This window comes from Peromyscus californicus, unplaced genomic scaffold (genome assembly GCF_007827085.1).
Source record: "Peromyscus californicus insignis strain IS unplaced genomic scaffold, ASM782708v3 Scaffold_12__1_contigs__length_115047231, whole genome shotgun sequence".
NCBI classification, from domain to species: domain Eukaryota; kingdom Metazoa; phylum Chordata; class Mammalia; order Rodentia; family Cricetidae; genus Peromyscus; species Peromyscus californicus.
Window position 1 is genome coordinate 88,402,766 of NW_026294413.1, and position 22,019 is coordinate 88,424,784.

Below are 22,019 nucleotides of genomic sequence, written 5' to 3' on the forward strand. Positions count from 1 at the left end.
ACATACATACTGTTCCTTTGGCTGAATGTGGTGTAGTCATCCTTTCCATGGTAAATGAAATGGAGATTCTGGATAAAGACAGAAAACGATGGTATTGTTGACCCACCACCAAGAAGGCAATTCTGCTGATGACAGGCTAGCTCCAGAATGATCACCAGCTTTGTTTACACTTCCTTATTAAATCCTGGTCCGTGTCTTGTAAAAACTAGGGACATTCAACTTTGTCACTTGCGTCAGCACACAGATGGACTTGACTTCTCCAAAGCGCCATTCCCTTTCCAGCTTAGGATTTTACATCTCAGCTAAAACGCTCTCACCATCTTCCTTACTCCTGCTTACTGGGTTTTTGTGGATTTCCACCCATGATGGTGACCCTGTCTCTTTAAGAAAGAGTTCCATAAGCTTTTATATTCCATTGGTAGTTCTCAGAGTAATGTCAAGATCATGGCTAAGTCACAGAAGCCAGCATCAAGACCTGAACAAGTCAAATTCAACTTGAATGTTTAGATAAGTGCCATGAGAATTCTTGATTCTTAAACAATGGAGAACGGCAGATGATTTTTGCTGATACCTGCAAGCCTCATCTTATGTGACGGATACAGAAAGTACTGAGAGTCTGTCAGACATCCAAGTCATTATCTTTGACTTTGTTGGATGTGGAACTCAAGAGTGAAGACCACACCCTTGTCTGAGGGCTTCCATACATGGCTTTCTTCTGTGATCCTTCGTCTTCTTAGAGCTGCACATGGCTGGGAGCAATGGTCACTGCAGGCCTCCTGAGGTTTGCCAATGAAGTATCTAAGGCCTCTGGTTAGCATCCAACGCATAATAGAATGCCTAATAGCAATATTAATTAGTGTGTTAATTAGAGAAGGGGACACACACTTAAAATCTCAACACTCAGGGCACTGAGACAGAAGGATTAGAAGTTCAAAGTTAGCCAGTGCTGCAGAGCAAGAACTTGTCTCAAAAATAAAATTCTAGTAATACTACTACTATTATGTGCTATCAATTTTTAAAAAGATTTATTGATTATGTGAATATGTGTATACATGATTGTGTGTGCACCTCATGTGTGCAGGAACCTATGGAGCCCTAAAGATGGTTGGGTCCCCTAGAACTAGACGTACATATGGTTGTGAACTGCCCAGTGTGGGTGTTGGGACCAAACTCAGGTCCCCTGAAAGCTTAGCAAGTACTCATACGTGCTGAGCCATCTCCTTAGCCCCTGTGTTTTTAATAGCCTGATCTATAAACTAATTTTCATTATGGAGTGTCTCACAGAATATGAAGATATGACTGCTGAGCACTGGAAAATGTTGCATACATTACTTTATTCAGAAGCAAATGCATGCTGGGATTTACCATGCTAAGTTTCTTGAGCTTTCAGGTTTATTGCATGTGTTAGAAAGGGCAGGAGATGGCATAGTATCTTGCCCAATGCCAATGTCTCTGATGTTTTCCTGGAAAAACACAGGTGTTCCCATCTCCACCACACTGGAGAGCATAGACACAAAGGCTGAGCCTTGCATCCTCTTGTGTTTACCTTGCTGAAGTTCTTGCCTCTCTGACTCAGATTTTCTCTAACCACAACTTCAATCCTCAAATAGCTGGTGAAGAGAATCGAAATAGTAAATGGTGCGTGGTGTAACTTAATGCTAGCTCTTGATGAATGTTACAAAGGAAATTTAACCTGGTGGAACTATTGACCATGACATCAAAATATGCTGTGGCTCCAACAGTCCACTTGTTCCTTGGTAGTAGTGGTAGTAAGTGGTGGTAGTGTCACTACTCACTTCCACAATAGAAACAAAACCTTAATACCCTTGCTGTATCTGAAAGAGGGAGCAAATATTAAAGGGTTTGAGAATCTGTCCAGGATCACCAACACTGGGATATTTCAAGACACGTGAGCCTTTCTGGAATCTTGGTAGAGCAATAGTTATTTAAAAATATGCAGTTTCCCAGTCAAGCCATATTATCTTAACAAAAAGTGCTGTTATATCAGTCTGCTGTTCAGATATAGCAATTTGGGATACATTTCATAAAAAAAATTTTTTATTTAACTTATCTCTCTGGATAAGAATTTCATTTTGTGGACCAACTATTTACATCGTGGGAGTCGTGTTGATAGAGGTGTCCTTGGCTCCCAACCCTGAGTTAGGCTGCAGATGCAAACTATCTCAACCCTCCCAGGGTTAAGATTGCCATGGAGGCCACTGCAGGTCACCTGCAGTTGTACCCTGTGACCCTCGGGTGGGTTCTACTTACCAGATATAGCCAATCCAAAATATTTTGTCTGGCAATTCTATGCAGTATTCACATTGCAATTTCTTTTCTAGTAAGTGTAGATTTGCAGATTCTGCTGCAGCATCAACAACTTGGGGGCATCTACATAGCATCCTCACAAGGTGCTAAGCTGAGCCAAGCCCTAGGACTCCCTTTCCACCCACTGGGCATGGGGTGGACCCCAAGTTCCCACACATCCCTAAAGGGAACTAGATCTTGGCAACTTTACAATGGGCCCAGAGTCTCCCCCCGGGAGCTGAGTGTCTGGTCAGTTCCTTTTTCCTTCTACATGTCCTGTAACATGAGCTTTAAAATTGGAGGACTGCACCATCCCCTTAGCCTTGTGAGCAGCCCATGAGAATATTTTTACTGTTACTTTGTATTAAACACAGTAACAAACGTTCAGCTCAGAGGTGTTTGGCAAGTGTATGTGGCCTTTCTATTATGGGTTTTGAAAATTTAGAAATTTGACCCCTGATTTTGTTATAATGTCTTTGGTGAATGTTATTAGGTGGCGACCTAATAAGAATTATTAACTAGGGACCTATAATATGGAGCTTATAATTTTCTTAATAGGCAATGATTTGTGTAGTCCCGATTAAAATACAATGAAACCTGAGGCTTAAGTGTTTTATTCTGAAAGGGTGAAGGGATGCGAATCAACTCTTAATGTATTGCCTTGAAATCTTTATTGAAATCATATTATTTGAAGAGTTTTGTGAGCATAAAATGATCTGACAGAAACTATTCAATGCCAGGTCCAGCAGCCTTGGAAAGCTGGGGGAATATAGGTTTCTTCAAATGAAGTCTGGAAAATGCTTCCAGATTACCTCAGGGGTAAAGAAAAATTATTATTCCATTCCACAAGTCCTGTTAATTCTTTTCAACATTGATTCAGTCAAGTAATTAGAACCCAAATGGAGGAAACATGTATAATTGTCATTTATTAGACTTTACAAAAGGTGACTGTTCCCAAGAAACTCTGACCAGAGTGAAAAGTGGTCATAAAAGAGATGTGTGAGCCAAGACACCTGGCCTTCCTCTCTATGTCCCCAGAAGCCAGGCTCAGACAGTAGGCTGAGAAAGTTCTAGATTAAAACAGACTTCTACAGCTATGACTCTTCAAAGAAAATCCTCCACCATCATCTTGTCAATCAAAAGATAACAATGCACCCCTTTTCCCCTCCCTCCCTTTCAGCACAGACATACATCATGTAGCTCTTCATTATTTAAAAGCATTACTGTACAATATGAGAAAGTTTACCTCCCACATACCACAGGGAATACTTCTGAAGTGAACTATGCCTTTGGTAAGGGGGCTAATATTCAAAGTACCTCCTCCCCTTTTATCCTCCTATTTCTTCATTTGGTATCAACTAAAATATGTGGAGTGTCTGCTGCTATGAGATTTCCCCCCTTGTTTCTGAAATAATGCCTTACTTTAAAGATGAGTTCCCAGACTTCACCAAGATCACGATGAGCACATACTACTTTGATCTGTATTTTTCTAAAGGCTGTTGCTACTTGGTCTCCCTCACTTACAATGGTTTAAGAAAGCTTTTGGGTTTGTCAGCCTGACACCCAGGGGGACAGTAGAATAGCTGCCCCCCCCCAAACTTAGCAAGGATACTCTGTTCTCAGTTTCACCCAAATTAGTCCCAGGATTTCAGTTGTCTTTTTCTGCCCAACATTCCATCATGTGATTCAGTAAAGTCTTCACATGAAATACTTTGCAGATGAGCTATGTCATAATTCACATCACAGTTTTCAGTTGGTATTCCTGTGGGAAGTCCTTTCTCTGGACATCCTCAGACCTCTGCGATGGACTTGCACTGATGCAGTGAAGGTCAGTGATCTCTCCTTCAACACTCCACTGCCACTAGTGGCCTTCTTCCAAAGCCTGGGTTAATTGTGAAATATTCCAAAGAAGTGACATTCCAATTCCTTGTTAGTTCTACTTGCAATTAACTGTTTTGAAAACAAACAGAAGAAAACATTTAAACAAATGTGGCTTGGCTAACAACTATTACAGTGGACTGTTAATTAAGGCAAGTTGCAACTCCAGTATGCCTGGCCTTTTCCCCCCCTATAACATCTAGCAATCTTTGCCATTGTGGACAAAGTAAGAACAATTCAGGGATACTGTCAAAGTGTGGGCTGGAACTGGATAGGAGATTTTAACCCAGCATTCATCCTAGACTTCACTTTGCTTGAGAAATCTGACCAGCAAGGGACTTGTTTTTCTAGAGGAGAAAACCTGGGTAGGCGTTTGGTTCCAGAAAGCAAAGTTCTGCTCTCAAGAGAGATGAAGTGTGGGAAACCCTCCTCACCTGTTACATTTATTATTTTACTCAATTTTGTTTTCAATAACAAAGAGTTTTCTTTTCTGTTTTGTTTTTTCTTTTCTGTTTTGGTTTTTCGAGACAGGGTTTCTCTGTGTAGCTTTGCGCCTTTCCTGGGACTCACTTGGTAGTCCAGGCTGGCCTCGAACTCACAGAGATCCGCCTGCCTCTGCCTCCCGAGTGCTGGGATTAAAGGCGTGCGCCACCACCGCCCGGCTTCAATAACAAAGAGACAGCTTCCTATCATGGGCCTCTAGCCATGGGTTGAAATCTGTTAGAATTTTTCTATCTGTGGTCAGGGGAGCACAGGGAAGCTGCAAGGTATGACTCCACTTGTGAGCCAGAAAGCAATGATCATTGTCCCCAGTTGTCAGCAAACTGCAAGTCTTTAAAACTCTCTATGGCTGAATACATGGCCATGTCAGTGATAACAATCCACTTCAATCCTGTGTCCTGCCCACCTGGCCTTGTACTGACTATGCACCATTCCAGAGAAGCAGCTGACATTGTCTACATGGTGGACCATTCCTCTCAGTAATCTTGAAGAGCTTGCTTGGCATGATTTTGTAAAGTGTTTACATCCCAATATTATACCCTACAGAATATTTCAGTTTACAGACAGTTTAGATTTGTCATAGATGTGTTTTCTGTTTCGTCTCAATATATTATCATCAAAGGTGCATTGGCCCAGAAACACATTTTGCCAGTGCTGTGTTCCCATGAGAGTATTCTAACACACTTCACATTTTATAGTCTTATGCTTGCCCCATAATTTTTTCTTCCAGAAATGAGGCAATGAGACTCTCCTTATAGAGAAAGGAAGTAAAATGATGATCTCAAGGCTCGCAGCAGTAGACTTAGAAACAGGGCTCACAAACAATTCTCTAGCAACACACTTCAGTTATAATTCACCGGCAGAGCTGGGACTGCTTTTCTGTCTCCTGGATGAGCCTTCCAAGTGCATGCGAACATATTCTATGGCTGGAGGGACAGGGGATGTTTAGAAACAGGGGTGTTTGTTGGAGCTTTCATGCCAGGCCTGGTGAATGTTTAATAAACCGGATTTGTGCTCCTAGGGGTAGATTGCAAGTTGAGGCCAAGCCTGCAGAAAATGATTTCTAAATGAATACAATATGAAAATGTTATTTTATTTCTAATTTTACATGTGACATTGTTACTTGGTGAGTTTCAGATTACCCTTGAATGCGTGTCTATTAACATGATATGAGATGCAGGCATGATTTCATCTTGAGTGCATTTGAATATAATAGCACTGGAAATGTAATTTGTATTCTCAAATTTTATGAAGCAAAATAAATCAATCTCGGGGGTGGTAGCCATATTGAGCATATTGCATTAATTTCTTTGGGGGTTTTCTCAAGATAATTAACAACTTCCCTTTGCAGAATCAAGTTGGGTCTTGAGAGAAGACCTATCTCATCTGAACTCTCGGAGCCTTCCATACTTATGTCATCCTCATTTCTCTCACGTCTAGAAGTGGTAATATGGGCAGGCCTTCATAGAACTTTACCTTCAATCCCTTTTGTGATTGCTGGTTACTGTCCAATAGAACTTTTTGCAAAGGTGAAAATTAGTATACTAACCACAGTAGCTTGTGGGTTCACAAAGCTATGGTGCTCCTAAAATGTGATTCATGCAACTAAGGAGCCAATGATGAATTGTATTCACTTTTAATTTAAATAGCCACATCAGCAGCAGCCATCAATTTTGATAGCACAGAATCGAAGCATCAGAGGTAGCTGCCTGCACCTGTATTCGAATGAATGAACCACAGGCATTCTAATAGCCCAATGGTCATGAGTGATGCCCTCTGATGGCCTCTGTCAGTCCAAGGCTGGTTCTCTTCTGTGATTGGACAGCCCTGCACAGCCTCCCAGCCCTTGCCTATTGTATCTTGCATCTTTCTGACAATATACCTCCTACCTAACACTTACTGGGCTTCTGATAGAGACAGAAACAAGAAATAGAGGATGAAATTGGGTAAAGGGGGTAGAAAATTACAAGGTTGGGGAAAGGGAGAAGTCTAGAAGGAAGAGGTTCAGGGAAGGTCTGAGTTGAATTATGTTGAGCTGGTTTGTACCCAAGCCTTCTTATCACAATGATGAGAATGGCGAGAGCCATCACCTGTATCGTTCAAATCCAAAGAGATGTTCATACCTGAGATGTCTGAGTATTTTGTAGGAATGGGCTTGGGGGTCTTCTGGATAATAATGCTCTTAACAACAAGTTTGATGTTTTGCTGAATTCTGAAGACTACCCACATATTTTCTGGTCATCTTAGGAGGCACATTGGGAAGGATGCTACAGAATACTGTTTTGGGGTATGTTCAGTGTTGTATGCAAAAGCAGCCTGTGTTCTTATGATGGAGGTTGTGAGCGAGGAGCCCAGGAACATTTTAATCACATGGAAGTGAGGAGTACCACAGACTCCAGGACAATATGTTCATGATTTTCTGGACTGTCTAAAAAATTTCAAACCCATGGAATGGTGTTTTTATTTTCTGCGCTCTCCCTGGGATTTGAGTTTCACTAAAGCATTTTCTGCCCTTGTTTTCCTTATTAAATTAGCAAGACTGACTTGAAGCAGAATACACTGTTAGGGCTTGAAATGTTGTTGAAAGAACCAAACAGATGGGCATGAGAAATACCTCAGGTTCCACTTAGGTTGTGGAGGGTGGTGTAAGGAATGGGCTTGCCGAGGTAAAAATGCTTTCCCTGATAAAAGTTGAAAAGGAAAAACATGTGGAACAAAACAAAGGAAACCCAGTGATGCTTGGCCTTGTGTTTTACCCTTATTTTTTATTGTTTGGTTTATACTTTAAATCATTTCCATGCTTAAGAAATAGTAAGCCCTATGCACCATTGGCCAAAATTTGTGTACTGTCCTGTTGCCCACTGTTTGGGCCCTTTGCCTGCCATTTGTTCTGCAGGCTTTTGAGTGGGTATTCAAAAATACAAATCTGGTCCCGTTGCTTCTGTAAATATCTTTAGTAGTACCTACAGCAAATGTCAACAGTGTTTCTGCAGTAAAGGGACAGATAGTAAATGCTTAGGCTTTGTGGGCCATTCTGTCTCTGTTGTAATTCCTCAGCTTTGGTATTATAGGCCCAGACAGTATGTAAACAAATGACTGTTCCAATAAAACTTTATTTACAAAACAGGGCTAGATTTGGCCCTGAGCTAATCCCCAGCCTATGGGAAAGTCTTCATATGCCTTGGACTAACACTTAAGATCTTTTGTCATTCAACCCCACCATGCACACCTAGGTCCCTGTGCCTATTCTTCTCAATCCTCAAAGCCCTGTGGTCTTAAAGGCTCCCTGCCTTTACCCATGCTGTTTCCTCCATTTAGATTCCTGTTTCCTCTTGATTCCTATTTTGCCTTGAGTTAGATCTCCTTGCCATAACAAGCACAGATCCCTTGGTGAACTTCATATCCCAGAATTCTTTGCTTCTGCCTGTAGTGTAGCCCTTACCATGGAGCTATTTCTTAGTAGGATACTGACAGGGTAAGTGATCCATTTCAATTAGCACCCAACTGAGAGCTTAGCACAGTGAAGGCAAGGGGAAAAACTTAACATTAATTCAACACACCAATGTGATTATGAGTCTCTGAATCATAGAGAAGTATTCAAAAGGTTAGAGGAAAACCCTGAAAGTCCAAATGTGATAAAGGGAGCCAGGGCTATGCTGCTGGAGTTGGCATGAGGGCAACCAGCAGGAACATCACCATGTGGAACTGGGCAGACAAGTTACCATCAGGATCCTAGGAGCCCTGGACAGTAGCCACATGGCCCAGAGGAGAGTGTGCAAGGGAAGCAGTGTCTTAGTTAGGGCATCAAGCCTAGGGCAAGGATGCAGCTCATTGGAGGGAGATCAGAGAAAGTCGGCCTGCCTGTATGATTAATGGGGCAGAGGAACTGACTCATGAGGGAAGATTAAATTGCCTTGAGGAGATGGGGTACAGGACCAACAGAGGCAGATGATAGCAGACTCCAAGTATGTGGGATGGGTAAACACCCTGGAGGGAGCAGCTAGATTCATTAGGGAGGTGAAGAAGGGGTCCCGCCAGAGGCTGGAAAGGTGCTCAGAAAGGACACAGGAAAGTGCTGGGGAAACACAAGAGGTGACAGGTGGGTAAGACACCTCCGAACTGTTGGAAGGAGAAACACCATGGGGAGGTGGCTGTAGAGTGACTATTTTCGGAACGCCTGTATTCTCGTCCTGTAGGATGAGAATTCTCACTGTGGCTTGCCATGATCTTGACCTTGGCCTGAAGAGATGGCATTAGAATTACTCAGTGCCAGGGAGGGCAGCTGGGGAATTACAAAGCGGAAGGCAGGAACTCTTCCCGCTCCTCCTAGACACCAGCTGCCAGCTCCAACAGCAATTTTGAGGCCCTCTTCTCCGAAACCCGTTGCTGTCTGCTCCTGACTGACTTCGATAAAACCCTAAGTTCTTGTCCCAAGCCTTTCTGAAGTAAAGGATATAGCCCTTGGCGCTTGGTGCGCCTCAGCAAATCCCAGCTATGTGTTCGTACGCTCCCTGCTTTAGCCTGGTAGGCATTTTGAAAGACAGATTGTATTTGAAATACTACAAATGTCCCCCAGACTCCAAGATCAGCTTCCTTCAGGCATTCACTGATCTTGGCTTCAAGGCTAGGATGGGGCAGCTCAACTGGTGATCTCACCAGATGCCCAACACTGAACATTGTAGGTCTGTAGAGCCAGGATATTAAAGACTCCAGAGCAGATATCATATATATATAGAAAGGCCATGCCTACCAGGCCAGTGTGCAGAACTACTCTAGAGTACATGCCAACACCCCCCACCCCCATTGCCAGTCCAGCTGAATTATTTTTTGAACTCCTGCAAAGTATTATTGCCATCTGATGAGATTGGGGCCCTGACCGCTTTGCTTTCTGAGTTATGCTGACGTGGCTTTCTGGGGGGAAATGTGACAAGTCTGTTCATGTACTAGTTGTAAGGTCCCACCAAATGCCTAAAGTTTCTTTCCTCTCAGTATCACCCTGCAGCCAGCCTTGACTGTTGCCTTAGAAAGATTTCCACAGACACCCAGAGCTGTGTGTTCCCTCCATCTCCTGGGGAAAGAAGGGTGTGGACACTAGAGGGTCAGTGAAGCCAAGTCACATCTGAGCAAAGTGATTCCCTTGCCAATACCAGCCTGTGACTTCTGTCTTTCAGATGTTATACCTAAAAGAACAAAAACAAAGACAAAACACTATGGGGAATGTATTGAGTCCTGAAAGTAATAGCCGAGAAAGGAACTGAAGACATATTCTAGATATTTTTAATGACAAATGTCAGCTTGTGCTAGGGCTACAAATAGATGGACTTTAGAAATGCATACTGAAGGCCGGGCGGTGGTGGCGCACGCCTTTAATCCCAGCACTCGGGAGGCAGAGGCAGGTGGATCTCTGTGAGTTCGAGGCCAGCCTGGTCTCCAAAGCGAGTACCAGGAAAGGCGCAAAGCTACACAGAGAAACCCTGTCTCAAAAAACCAACAAACAAACAAACAAAAAAAGAAATGCATACTGAAGTAATACCACTATAAAGAACACCTACACTGAGATCAGTTTGTGACTGGGTTCTGAGCACAGGGACCCTAGAGACTCCCTTACCTGCAAGAAGAAAGGTCAGAGCTGTCAGTGTGTAGGTGTATGGTTCACTGTTAATTTTTTTTTTTCCAGTATGCTATGTCAGATCTCGCCATGACAGATCATTTCCAATGACAATCTGGAATAGTTGTGTAAAGGGGTCTCTGATGCTTTGTTTTCTTTATAATCTATCCCAGCTGTAGGCATTCAGATGAAACTTGAATTCTTCCAGAGGAAGTTCTGGACCGCCAGCAGACAGGTAAGATCCAGTCGGCATCTCGGGGCCTTAGCGGCTCTGTTGTTACACAGGTGTCTCCACATGAGGAGCTGGGGCCAGCAGCGCCAGATTTCTGATGACTGTTTGTAAAATGAATTGCCAGCTCCTCAGATTACCATTCATTTCACAGTAAAACTCGGGCTGTCAGCATGTTAGACACCACATGCTGGGCAAAGCAGGGGATTTGCTCCTCGGGGCTGTTGGAATTAGGAGATCAAGAGGGTGACTTTACAAAGGGCGTTTCTCTCTTCCTATCGGGGACTTTTGTTATTTCAGCGCGACTTTATTCTGATCACATTGTCGTGTCCAGCTAGATATTTATGCCTCTCCTTATTGCATTATAGAAGGCCACCATATGACCTGCTTTGTCAAAGCATGCCTCTGCCTTTCTGGCCAAAGGACTTCAAGAGGCTATTGCACCTTGGAAAATCCAGGGCATTCCTCCCCTTTGCTGTGCTCTGTGAACTAAGACGTCCCAGGTGTCTGACCAGTATTGACCAGAAATGGCAGGCCACGAAGTTGCTTCCACCTGCCCAGTTCTAAATGTCAGAAGTATATTTTGAGCAAAAATGAAATCAGCACACAAAAGGCAAATGAGCAATTTCATATTTAATGTGCACTATTCACAATATGGAACTGACCTAGAGACCCATCCAAAGATGGATGCACAAAGAGCTTATCATTTCTTAAATTATGATATGATAGGAAACTACAAACTAAGAACATAAGCGAGAGTTTCCTTTTCAAGTCATTGAGAAATAGTTTTAAATGAAATAATGACATAATGATCTCTTTTGTTACCAAAAGATCTGAGATCTTTGAGAGATATCATCAGTGTTGAATGACAACATAAATTAAGAGAGATGGAAAAGAGCCAGCCCTCCCCACATTGTGTCTTTTATACTATGATTCTGAATTCATACCGACTCTAGAGAGCACAGCCAAGTTTCGTCTGAAAAGGTTCCCTTTGGATGAAACCTGGTACTTGCATCACAGGCCTTGACCTCTCTGTAGCTAAGCAGCAGCTGCAGCAAATTCTGGGATGACCCAGTAACACGGTTCCCTTTTTCCTTCCCCCTCACAGTGTGCCTCCCTGGATGGCAAATGCTCCATAAGCTGCGATGATGAGGTAAGGTGGCCTCCTGGTCATGTTTCTGGCCAAAGGGAAGTGTTAGACGGTGCATTCTGCAGAAGGAATGCTGCTGTGATAGAGCCAGGTCTGACACATCACTCTGAGCCAGCCTCCAGAAAGAGAGAGAGGGGGGGGGGCATTTTTTTCATTTCCTATCCCCCCATCCCCAATTACACCGTTTGGTTGTAAGAGCCAGAGAAATATGTTTTAGATATTTCCTGGACTGTGCTATTGGAATGTTGGTGTTTTATTTACAGGAAGTAATATACATTACTCCCATTTAAAGATCCCATTAGGGTTCCCACAGCTTTGTCTCCATGCCTTATCTTCTTCCCACCATCAGAACACTAGATGGACTAGGTAGAACTATTGGCTCTATGCATAGGTAAGATAATCAAAGACAAAGCAGGCCAAGGTGGTGTATGGCTGTAATCCCAGAGCTCATCCAAGAGCTGGTGGCAGGAGGGGCATCCTAAGTTCGAGACCAATGTGGTCTACATAGAGAGTTCCTGACCGGCCAGGACTGTAGAGTGAGACCCTGGCAGAAAGAAAGGGCTGGGCAGGGAGATTACAGGGAGTAGAAGGAAAGAGAAGAAAACCAAAGATGAGATAAACAAGTGGTTTGGTTCATTTCATGTGATTAGCAAGCTGCAAATCTGGAACTGAAACCTGGGGAATTCAGCTTTTCATTCAAACATAGCTATTTCCACCTAACATTTCTCTGTCATTTTCCCTTTCCCTCTCCCCCTCCTTTGGAGGGAGGAATTTAAATCACTTGGGTCAGCAATGGAAGAAATTAATATATCACTGTCTTAAGCCATTGGACTGAATCATGGTGGCCTTTCTGCTTCTGCTTAGGTCGCCTTTCTCTCTCTCTGCTTTAGCTACACATCTGTCAATCCATCAACTAAACTTTACAGTCAGATATTTACAGATCTTCTGGTTACCACAAGGATTTCAGGAACGTTTACCAAACATAATTTCAATTCAGAGAACATAGGTTAGGAGTAGAGTTTTTAAAAGTAGGTAAATGGAAAACAAGAACATAAATGCAAAAGAGTCCAGGACAGAGTTAGAACAACAACAACAACAACAATAACAAAAAGTTTGGTTCCTAGTGGTCTAGCTGCCAGCTTGAAAGGAAAATTGTTCTCATAACACGGTCATTGTATGAGTCATCGTATCTGCAGAGCAAAAGCCAATCTGTCATGTTTTCAGCAAAAGCCCAACTTTTTCTGATCATCAGATCAAAAATAATTTTCCCTGAGGAATGTTCAACACCCTTTTCAGTAAGCTTGGGGATAACTTCATAGGGTAGCCATGGCGGCTCAGATTTCCACTCTGGCTTTAAGACACATCAGCATGTTAGTGTGAGCTGTTGGGTTAAACTCTACCCCCTTGCCTCTCTGAAGTGCTCAGATGGCACAAAAGGGTGTATCGCAGACTACAGTGTGTATTGTTGCAAATCCAAGCTACAGTAAGACAAAGGAGAATGGTTGGTTGACTAGTGCGATGGCAGGGTGGATGCTAGTTTGGAAAGCTGGTCAGATGAATGGGTGGTTGGCTACACATGTGCAGAATTGTTTAAAGGATTTATGAACACGAGAGGTGGTATTTTTTTCCCTACAACTCACACCACCTGGGTGTACTCCCCACATAAAGACAAGCGAAGACAGATTTCCATCTGGGCTTGAAAGCATCCAGTCTGTTGACTGCTTCCTGACTGGTAGTGTGGGTACTGTAGCATGGTGTTTAAAGGCACAAGCCATGGGGTTAGACTGTTGAGATTCTAACTATGACTCTGAAAGTAGGTAACAATGTGACCTTGGACAATCTTCTAAACCTTTCTTTGCCCCTGCTTCTTCAGCCATACAAGGATTGTAGAAATATCCAGAGCTGCAGTGAAGAATGCATGGGAAAAAATGGAAGACTCTGTCATAGCTCCTAGAAAAGGCACACACTCACTGATGCTAGCCCTAAACCAAACATGCACCAAACTATTCTTGCCATAGAGTGGTGACTCACCTGGGCCTAAAGTCCCAGGTGGCAATGGCACACATACCAAGCCACATTAACACAGGCCATAATGCCTTCATTAGTACCATGATCATTCTCTTGTTCCTAGGAGAGATACCCATGTCCTAAAGGGTCACAAACTTTGAAAAGTAAGCCTTAAATTGATCCCCCGCTCTTTTTTTTTTTTTGTAAAGTGAGTCTCATGCTTATCGTGCACTAGTCTGCACTTTGAAATTTTCATCTATTTTGCTTTTGACTATTAAGTTGTAGTTCTAGGCAACCAACTGACATTGCTTTAAATGAGAAAGCTAGCCCTGGCTTTCCACTTAGACCCAATGCCATTTTTTCAGCAGACACCTGCCAATATCACTCTTTTTGTGACATTTAATTAGGCCTGTAGAGCTGTCCTGTGTCCCTTCTCTTCCACAGCTGGCCTCAAACCATCAAATCCACCATTTAAATTAACTTCGAGGCTCATTCTGAACCCATGCTCTGTCTGTGCCACCACACTGAGAATGGCCCACTTTCTTAGACTGCTCAGACACACATTGGCTGAGGGACTGACCCATCAGCACACTCTGGGCCCCAGCAAGTGTGTGCTGCCAAGGTGGTTGGGGTATGTGAACAGACATATTTCAACCTTGTAGGAGGGCATCTTTAGATTGTCAGGAAGTGGTAGAAGCATGTGATTGGCAGGACCCAGTCATGGGATTGAGGAAGAGTTATAAGGAGTTCCATTCTACCTAGGGTGAATGTCCCTTCAGAGCCTTCTAAAGAACTCCTCAGGCATTTACACATTCCTTCCTGAGATGTTGTTGACTGGGTCCTTTATTGGAGCAAGTGAGTGCCTGGCTGACCTCAAAGGATGGAGTAGGAAGACTGCTTCCACGGTATTTACTGGGTAGCAGGAGAGATACTCAGATGATTTTTACCAGTCAGGATATATGCCGTCAAGAAGCTTGACACGCCTGTCAGAGACAACATCTCTGAGGAGGCAACATTCAAATCAACAGAAGATGGAGAAAGAAAGGACATTTGGAAATGATACCCAATGGAAAAGGGCAGACAGGCAGCAGGCAACACTCCTGCCAGGGCACCAAGGTGACAGAAAAGGCATGGTTGGTATTGAGGACAGAAAGGCCGTGCTCACCCCCATTTCTGTATGACCCCGCGGTACAGCCACTTTTGCCCACTCACCTGTCCATCCACCCCATCACTTATGGACAACACTAGTATTTTGCAAAGACAGAGGAAGGTTAATGGCTGCCTTGTGAGAGGTCAAAATCTTCATGATAAATGTAGCTCTATGCTCCTTCCAAAGAGAAAGAGATTGGTGTGGGCTATGAATCAGAGACTTTTTGAGTCTGGGTGAGAATTTCTTCTGACATGTGAAAGATACCTTGAATGATGACAGAGCTGAACAGGGCAACAGAGTTCATAGGTCAGAGGATCATTTAATAGCTAGTGTGAGGAGGGACATAGATGAATCCTATGAGACATGATTTTTCCGAGTTACCCCTTTGCAAAGCAATGGTTCTTAAAAGATTGTTCCTCCCTCTCTGTCTCTCTCTGTCTCTCTCTGTCTCTGTCTCTCTCTGAGTGTGCATGTGCATGTAAAATGCAGTCCATGTCAGAAATCACTTGGCTTGGTCTTCTACTTTATTCACTGAGGCAGGGTCTCTAAACTTGGGGCCCCTTGATATGGATAGCCTCCCAAGCCAGCTAGCTCTGCAGATCCCCTCTTGTCTCTGCCTTCTGAGGCGGGAATTACAGAAGAGCTTCCATGCCTACCCAGCATTTACTTGGGTTCCGGAGAATCTGGGCTCCCCTCCTCATGCATGTAAAGCTTGTGCCTTCTCTACAGCCCAAAATACGGTATCTTGATTTGATAAGTGGTCTGTAATGAGAGGACACAGCAAGTGATGGGGAAGGCAAGGGCAGTCTGCTTCAAAGTGATGCGCTGGGGATCTGGTTGGGAGACCTGGAGAAAAAGGTACTGAGGAGTGATACTTCTGTGAGCCGGAGACTCAGGGATCCAGACCTCGCACCCTCTGATATAAGATCCCCCTGACCCCTGTACACACACACACACACACACGCACGCACGCACGCACGCACGCACGCACCCCACAATTGCAATGTTGCACAGTGCCAAGCTCTTAAGTGAATTCCACCAGTCAAAACAAACAGAAGGCATCTCCTAAAACAAACATCTCGAAGCCCCACCCCACCCTAGGATCTCCTGTTAAAAACCATGCCCTGCCTCTCTTTCTGAGAAACTGTAGCACTGTGGCATGCGACTCCTCAGAAAAGGATACATGGTAGGTGGCCAGTCTTCACTGGTGGGTGGACATTGCGCATTCTTTAGGGTCTTGCTCATCGCGCAGCCTTCATTCACATGGCCGTCCCATCCCACATGGGCCCTCTTCACTCCCCCATGGAATTGCAGTAGCTTCCTAGGATACCCAGATATTATCCAAGTTCACACTGATAGCACCAGTCAGAGCCTCTGGTTCCAAAGCCAGTATCTCGGCCCCGGGCTCGACAGTGCCTTCCAGTGAACACTGAATTTGGCACTGTGCCTTCTCAGTCCCCATCACCCTTCCCTCCCAGTCTGCAGCTTCCAAATTCCCACACTTTTTCCCACGTAAAAGCTGCATGTGTACCTCAGTCAACTTGAATCAGATTCTCTGAGCAATACTGAATAAGCAAATCATTGTAGAAAGACTAAAAGGAACAAGCCAGCAATCTGCTTCTCACTCTCCTTTCCCTCTCTGTACATTTTAAGAGCAACCTCATCCTGCAAGGTTCAAATGTGGCTGGGGAGTCCGTATTATCATGGGTGTCAGAACTTGAAGCTCCTCATCACCCCAAGCCTTCATCCTGTTAGTAGACTCTTAGGGACATGGTGACTCGCAGTCAGCTTCCAAGATAACCAGGGTTCATTTAGGGGGAATGACATGAGCAGGTTAAGCTAGGGAAGTACTCCTAGTTCTTTTCACCGGAAAGGCAATTGAATCATATTTGTCGGAAGTGTCAAAACCAACTCATCAGACCTGACGGTGGATCATTTTGTCCCAGCTGTTCCCCACACCTCACACTGGATGCTCTCATTCCAAGTGCCGACTCCAGGCTACTGTACCCCTTGGCCATAATTTAACTCATGGGTTGTTCAGAGAGGTGGTCTGAGGAGTCATATGGTCACTCAATTGCCTTTCAGCATTTACAGGCAGATAGCATAGCACTGCCTGTACTCAAAACATAATGGCACCTTCCGGGTCCAATGGCCTAGGTCTCCATCAACGAGCCACACCCCTGAGAGACTCAGCACTCTGCTTCTGCTCTGAGTTCCCTGGTGGTTTGTCAGCCTCACTGTTGGCATGCTTGCTTCTTACCTAATGAGGTGACCAAATCTTTATATGTTCAGCAGATCCTTGAAATTCAAACTTGACCGTAAACAAGTCCAACAAGGCATGTCCTCTGCTGCCAGCTCCTATCCTGGCATCCTCATGGAATAGGGAAAGGGTACACCTAAAAATGGTAACGGGATACATGGTCCAAGTAGGAAACATTCATGTCCTCCTGGAGCCCAGTGTTCTCAGTACAGAGGAAACAGATGTGCCCAGCAGTGCCTGCCTACTGGAGTGTCGTATGCCATGCTTTCTGGAGACCTGGCAGCTGGGACCTCCTGGTTCTTCTTTCTGTCCCTACCCGGTAGGATGTAGACTAAATCTGACCATGACCAGGGGATCAGCTAGTATCATTCTAGATTCCAGACTGCCTTTGGCTTTTGTGCTTTCTTTCATAGCCGATTCCTCAGCCAGTGGTACGTACACACAGAAACCCTCTTAGCTATATCTGATTACTCTCTAGGGTGCAGATATTAGCTTAACATTTGCTGTGCTCATGGATCTAGGCAACGTGCCATTGGGGTCATTTCCACCTGACCCAGCAGACCCAAGCACCAGTCACTTTGGGAGTTTTGCTTGTTTTCAGCTGTAACACACCAAGCATTTGGGGTGGATGTGGTCTGTCTGACTTTTCTGCTTTCGTTAAGACCAGATCTGCCTTAGCTGTCTATAGGTTAAGTGTTTTCATTCTTCAAAGAAAGCCTTCCATGAGCAGGCAGGACCTGAGGCCCTATGTCTTCCCAAAGGGGGACTAGCCAGCCAGTAGTAGGAACAGAGGGTCTGAGGTCACAGATCACTGGGTTCAGATCCCACATGCTTATTTGTGTGACCTTGTGCCTTGGTTTTCTTTTCTGTCCAAGGGGAACTTCCTTTCTGAATGGCCATCTCATATGAGGAGAGCTTGTCTTTCCTCTTCCCATTCTTCCTCTTCCTTGTCTCCCACTACTTCCTCATTTTCCTCCTCCTTGTCTTTACAACCATATTTTATGAAAAAATTCTTCCTATGACAGTTGCAATCTCTTTACCAAGGCTTGCCGTTCATCACTTTGTGGCTTGTACATTTTTGAACAATAAAAGATTTTAAAGTGGGGGAAGTTGGAGAAATGACTCAGTAGGTAAGAAAGCTCATTGTGCAAGTATGAAGATCTAAGTTCAAATCCTAGCACCCATGTCAGAAGCCAAACTGGGGATCGTGGTGGAGACACATGGTAGCTTCCTAGTCCACCAGCCTAGACAGCACAGTCAGCTTCTGATTCAGCGAGAGACCTGTCTCAAGGCCATAAGGCATTCAGCAGTACCATCCTCTGGCCTTGCACACATGTATGCATACCCCATTCAGACATACCCCACGCCACAGACACTAAATTAAGAAGCAGCTTTCACCTCAGATGTAGAATTCTCACGCTGTTCTTTCCACCCGAGAAGAGAGCAGGGCTTTGGGAGAAACATGTCACATGCCTAAGATGCTAGTGGCCCCGGGTCCCACCTCTTTCCAGCCAGCACTGGCCAATGTGAGGACAACAGGAAGCAAGATTGGTGAGAACCAGATGTTTTCATCTGACAACAAGTTTTAATGAGGCCTTGTTCTCAGGAGAATTTTTATAGAAATATGTTTATTTTTTTAAATTGAGTATAGTTGCAACTCTGTTTTCCAAAGAAAGAAATAAAGTAGGGAATGGGGCCAGTGTGGTAATGGGGTCTCATTTGGTCCCATTTTTTTGGAAACCAATGTCTCTGAAAGCATTTTCCATGCCTCCTCTACAATATAGTTTTCCTTCTGCTCAATCCTAATATGGCAGGGACTTCCCAGGTGACTGGACTTTTCCTCCATTCTTACTCCTGTGGACTTAATGATATTGTGCCCTCTCTAAAGATTTCCAGTTGGTTTTTGTAAAAAAAAAAAAAAAAAAAAAAAAAAAAAAAAAAAAAAATGCCTTGTATCCTGTATTGGCTAGTATTTACAATATTAGACAGATATATGGACCAGAAATAAAAGGATGATGTCTGGGATGTTTGGGTAGGAATTTATTATCTAAATAGGAAATTGAGGCAGAAACTACGAGAACGTCAGACTCTCTGTAAAACTGGGGAAATGGCTGATCAGTAAAGGAATATGGAATCCACTTCTGTACTCAGTACACATGACCTGACTGAATGGCATGGGCTAAGTGCACTGGGGATATCTGTATCTGCACAGTGAACAGCATGCCGTTGGAATCAGTGAGGACATGGACCCAATGTTAACAGAACTGTCACTCACAGCAACCTGGTGTAGTCCCACTGAGGATGTTCAAGGTAACTTTCCACAACAATGGATATGCTAAAGCACAGCCACTAACTATAGTACTTGCAGAACATTGAACTATAACTCAAGTAGCCTACGGACTGAGTTTATAATTGTCTTCATCTTAAACAAATTTTAGCAAATTTTAAAATAAATCTACATAAAGCTTGTGGTGACCGTCCGTCTCAGCAGCACAACTTTACAAGATCGCTTCTTTAATGCTGTCTGCTGAACAGACCTAGAGTTTACTGTGATCCTCGGCAAGACTGAGGCAGCGTCCCTAAGGCCGAGAGCTTCTGCAGAAAGCAAGAGTATGAACAGGCAGGACGCATCCCTCTGACCCCTTGGATAAATGAAGCCAAACTTAGCCATTTATCTAAACATCCAAGCCTGCTTTAAGCCCAGCACTCCAGAGGCAGAGGCAGGCAGATCTCTGTGAGTTTGGGGCCAGCCTGGTCTACAAAGCAAGTGTCAGGACAGCCAAGGCTACACAAAGAAACTGTCTCAAAAAAACAAAGCAAAAAAAAAAAAAAAAACACAAAATCAAAGGAAACAAACAAACAAACAAACAAACAAACAAAAAAGAGTTCTTGCTGTAGTTTCACGTCCTGTCCAGTCCCCAGCGCTGACCAGCCCAGAGCTAGAAGTATGAGCCAGGTCTCTCTGTCTCCCTCACTGCTGTCCTTTCATGCCTGACAAAACCAACCCTGTGCCTAGGCCAATGTCCCAGCACACACCAGCCTGGTGGTGGCCTGGAGCTAAGCGGAATTTAGCTCAGGGTAAAGATATGTTACAAATTAAACGTTGCTGTCGGTATGTAAAGCTGCAATAAATAGAAACGGAGTTCCATCAAGGACGGAATTAAGCCTGAAGTTTAAACTCCACAGCACTGTAATTAAATCTTCGCCTGTAGCAAGCCATTCAGGGGAGATTAAAGGAGCGTGGGGGGAAGTAGGGGTTTGTTTGCCTTACCTTGCTCCCCACAATTTATAAGTCTGAGCTACCAAAAGCTAGTGGTCCTGCCCCCACATCCAGCTCCCAATTAAAAACACAGTTTGAAAATCTTTAGGAGGCCTGAGGGGCCCCTTTTACAGAGGGCTGCCCCTTCCCTGTGCCTCAGTCCATGAACAAATTAAAAAGTATTACCTGGTCCCCTGATGGTCCCCTGAGCTGACACGGTGTTTTCATTAATACATCATTAGAGTAATGGCATTGTGCTGGCATTTGGATTTCCAAATGGTTGGCACCACAGCCGCTACAAAGAAAAGCCTCAGAACACTTCCTTCTAAAGGGAAAACGGAAGACAAACTTCATTCCTTGTTCTCCTGTGTGTATCCCTTGTATCTCAGTCCCAGTCTTCCAAGGTCGGTTCTCTTGTTTGTCTCCTTGTCTCAACTTCCTCGGTTTTGCCGAGTCAACCCTGCAAAACTTACTCCAGCCATGACCTTAACTCCCAGAGCCAGCAAAGTATCTTCACTTCCCTGATTTCTACTCCCCTCCCCTCCCCCACCGAGGCGGGTGTGGGTCTCCGTGTCCGGAAATACAGCATTCTGTGCAAAAGCCCTCTGAGGCCTGAAGGTGAAATGTGCATTCTGATTTTCCAGACTGTCAACTGCTACCTCATAGACAATAATGGATTCATTCTGGTGTCTGAAGACTACACACAGGTGAGTGAGGAAGCATGCCCAACCCCACAAAAGGGGATCAGATGGCTCTTGGTCTGAGGTGGGGACAAACTATGGAGTTAAGACTTGGATATGAGGCAACAGCCGATTGTAAACCTCATTCCTCTCAGAATGTCACTGACTACTTCTCAGTAGCCCTCAGAACGTTTTTAACCTCCTGGTGTGGAGCTGGCAGGGAGGCAGAGGCCAGGGTCTGTTCCGGTACTCATAAATGTTAAATTCGCAGAATTTTTTTTTGCCTCAGAGTTGTCTGAGCTACAAAAGAAATGTTGCCTGGGGCTGAGTTGAGGGCTCCGTGGGTGAAGTACCTACATGAGTTCAAATCCCCAGAACCCATGTAAAGCTGGGTGCCACGCTGGGCATCTGAAGTCACGGTGCTCCTTTGGTAAGATGCGTGGCAGAGACAGGGAAGTCCTAGAAGTGTGCACATGTGACCAACAAAGAATGACAGTCTGGACAAGGTAAAAGGCAGTCACCAGTACCCAAGGTTGTCCTCTATTTTCAATACCTATGCCGTGGGGCATGCAGGTACCCATATACATATATATACTAACTTATAAACATGTGCATGCATGTGACATATACATACGACACTCACAAGTGCATGTGTACATACACCACACACACATGCACACATGCATGCACACACACAATATATATAGATTTTTAAAAACCAATTTTTGCCTGAAGGTTGGAGGTGCTTTAAGACTTTGGGCAACTTGAAGGAGATTTTTTTTCCTCCTTCTGATATTTAACCTTCATGCACACACCCATTCACTCATGAACTTTCTTTAAAATCATCTGAAAGGAGTCAACAATTTGATAGGCCCATTCATGCCCAACAAATTGGTTCATTGTTTTAAACATGGCTCTGTAAGATCTGAGCATAGAGATTGGCTCATTTAGAAATAGTGACTTCAGAAAATGACTTTTTGATTCCATTTC

General features: G+C 44.1%; 1 protein-coding gene across 2 annotated transcripts in view; it reads left to right on the top strand.

Moving 5' to 3' along the window:
* Positions 1–22,019, top strand: part of Cacna2d3 (calcium voltage-gated channel auxiliary subunit alpha2delta 3) — an 844,638-nt gene that overhangs the window by 750,918 nt on the left and 71,701 nt on the right. For both annotated transcript variants that reach the window (XM_052733778.1, XM_052733779.1), the window contains 3 exons: positions 10,468–10,529; positions 11,632–11,676; positions 20,994–21,056. In XM_052733778.1, coding sequence (XP_052589738.1) covers positions 10,468–10,529; positions 11,632–11,676; positions 20,994–21,056 — 170 coding nt within the window. The remainder of the gene's footprint in view (positions 1–10,467; positions 10,530–11,631; positions 11,677–20,993; positions 21,057–22,019) is intronic.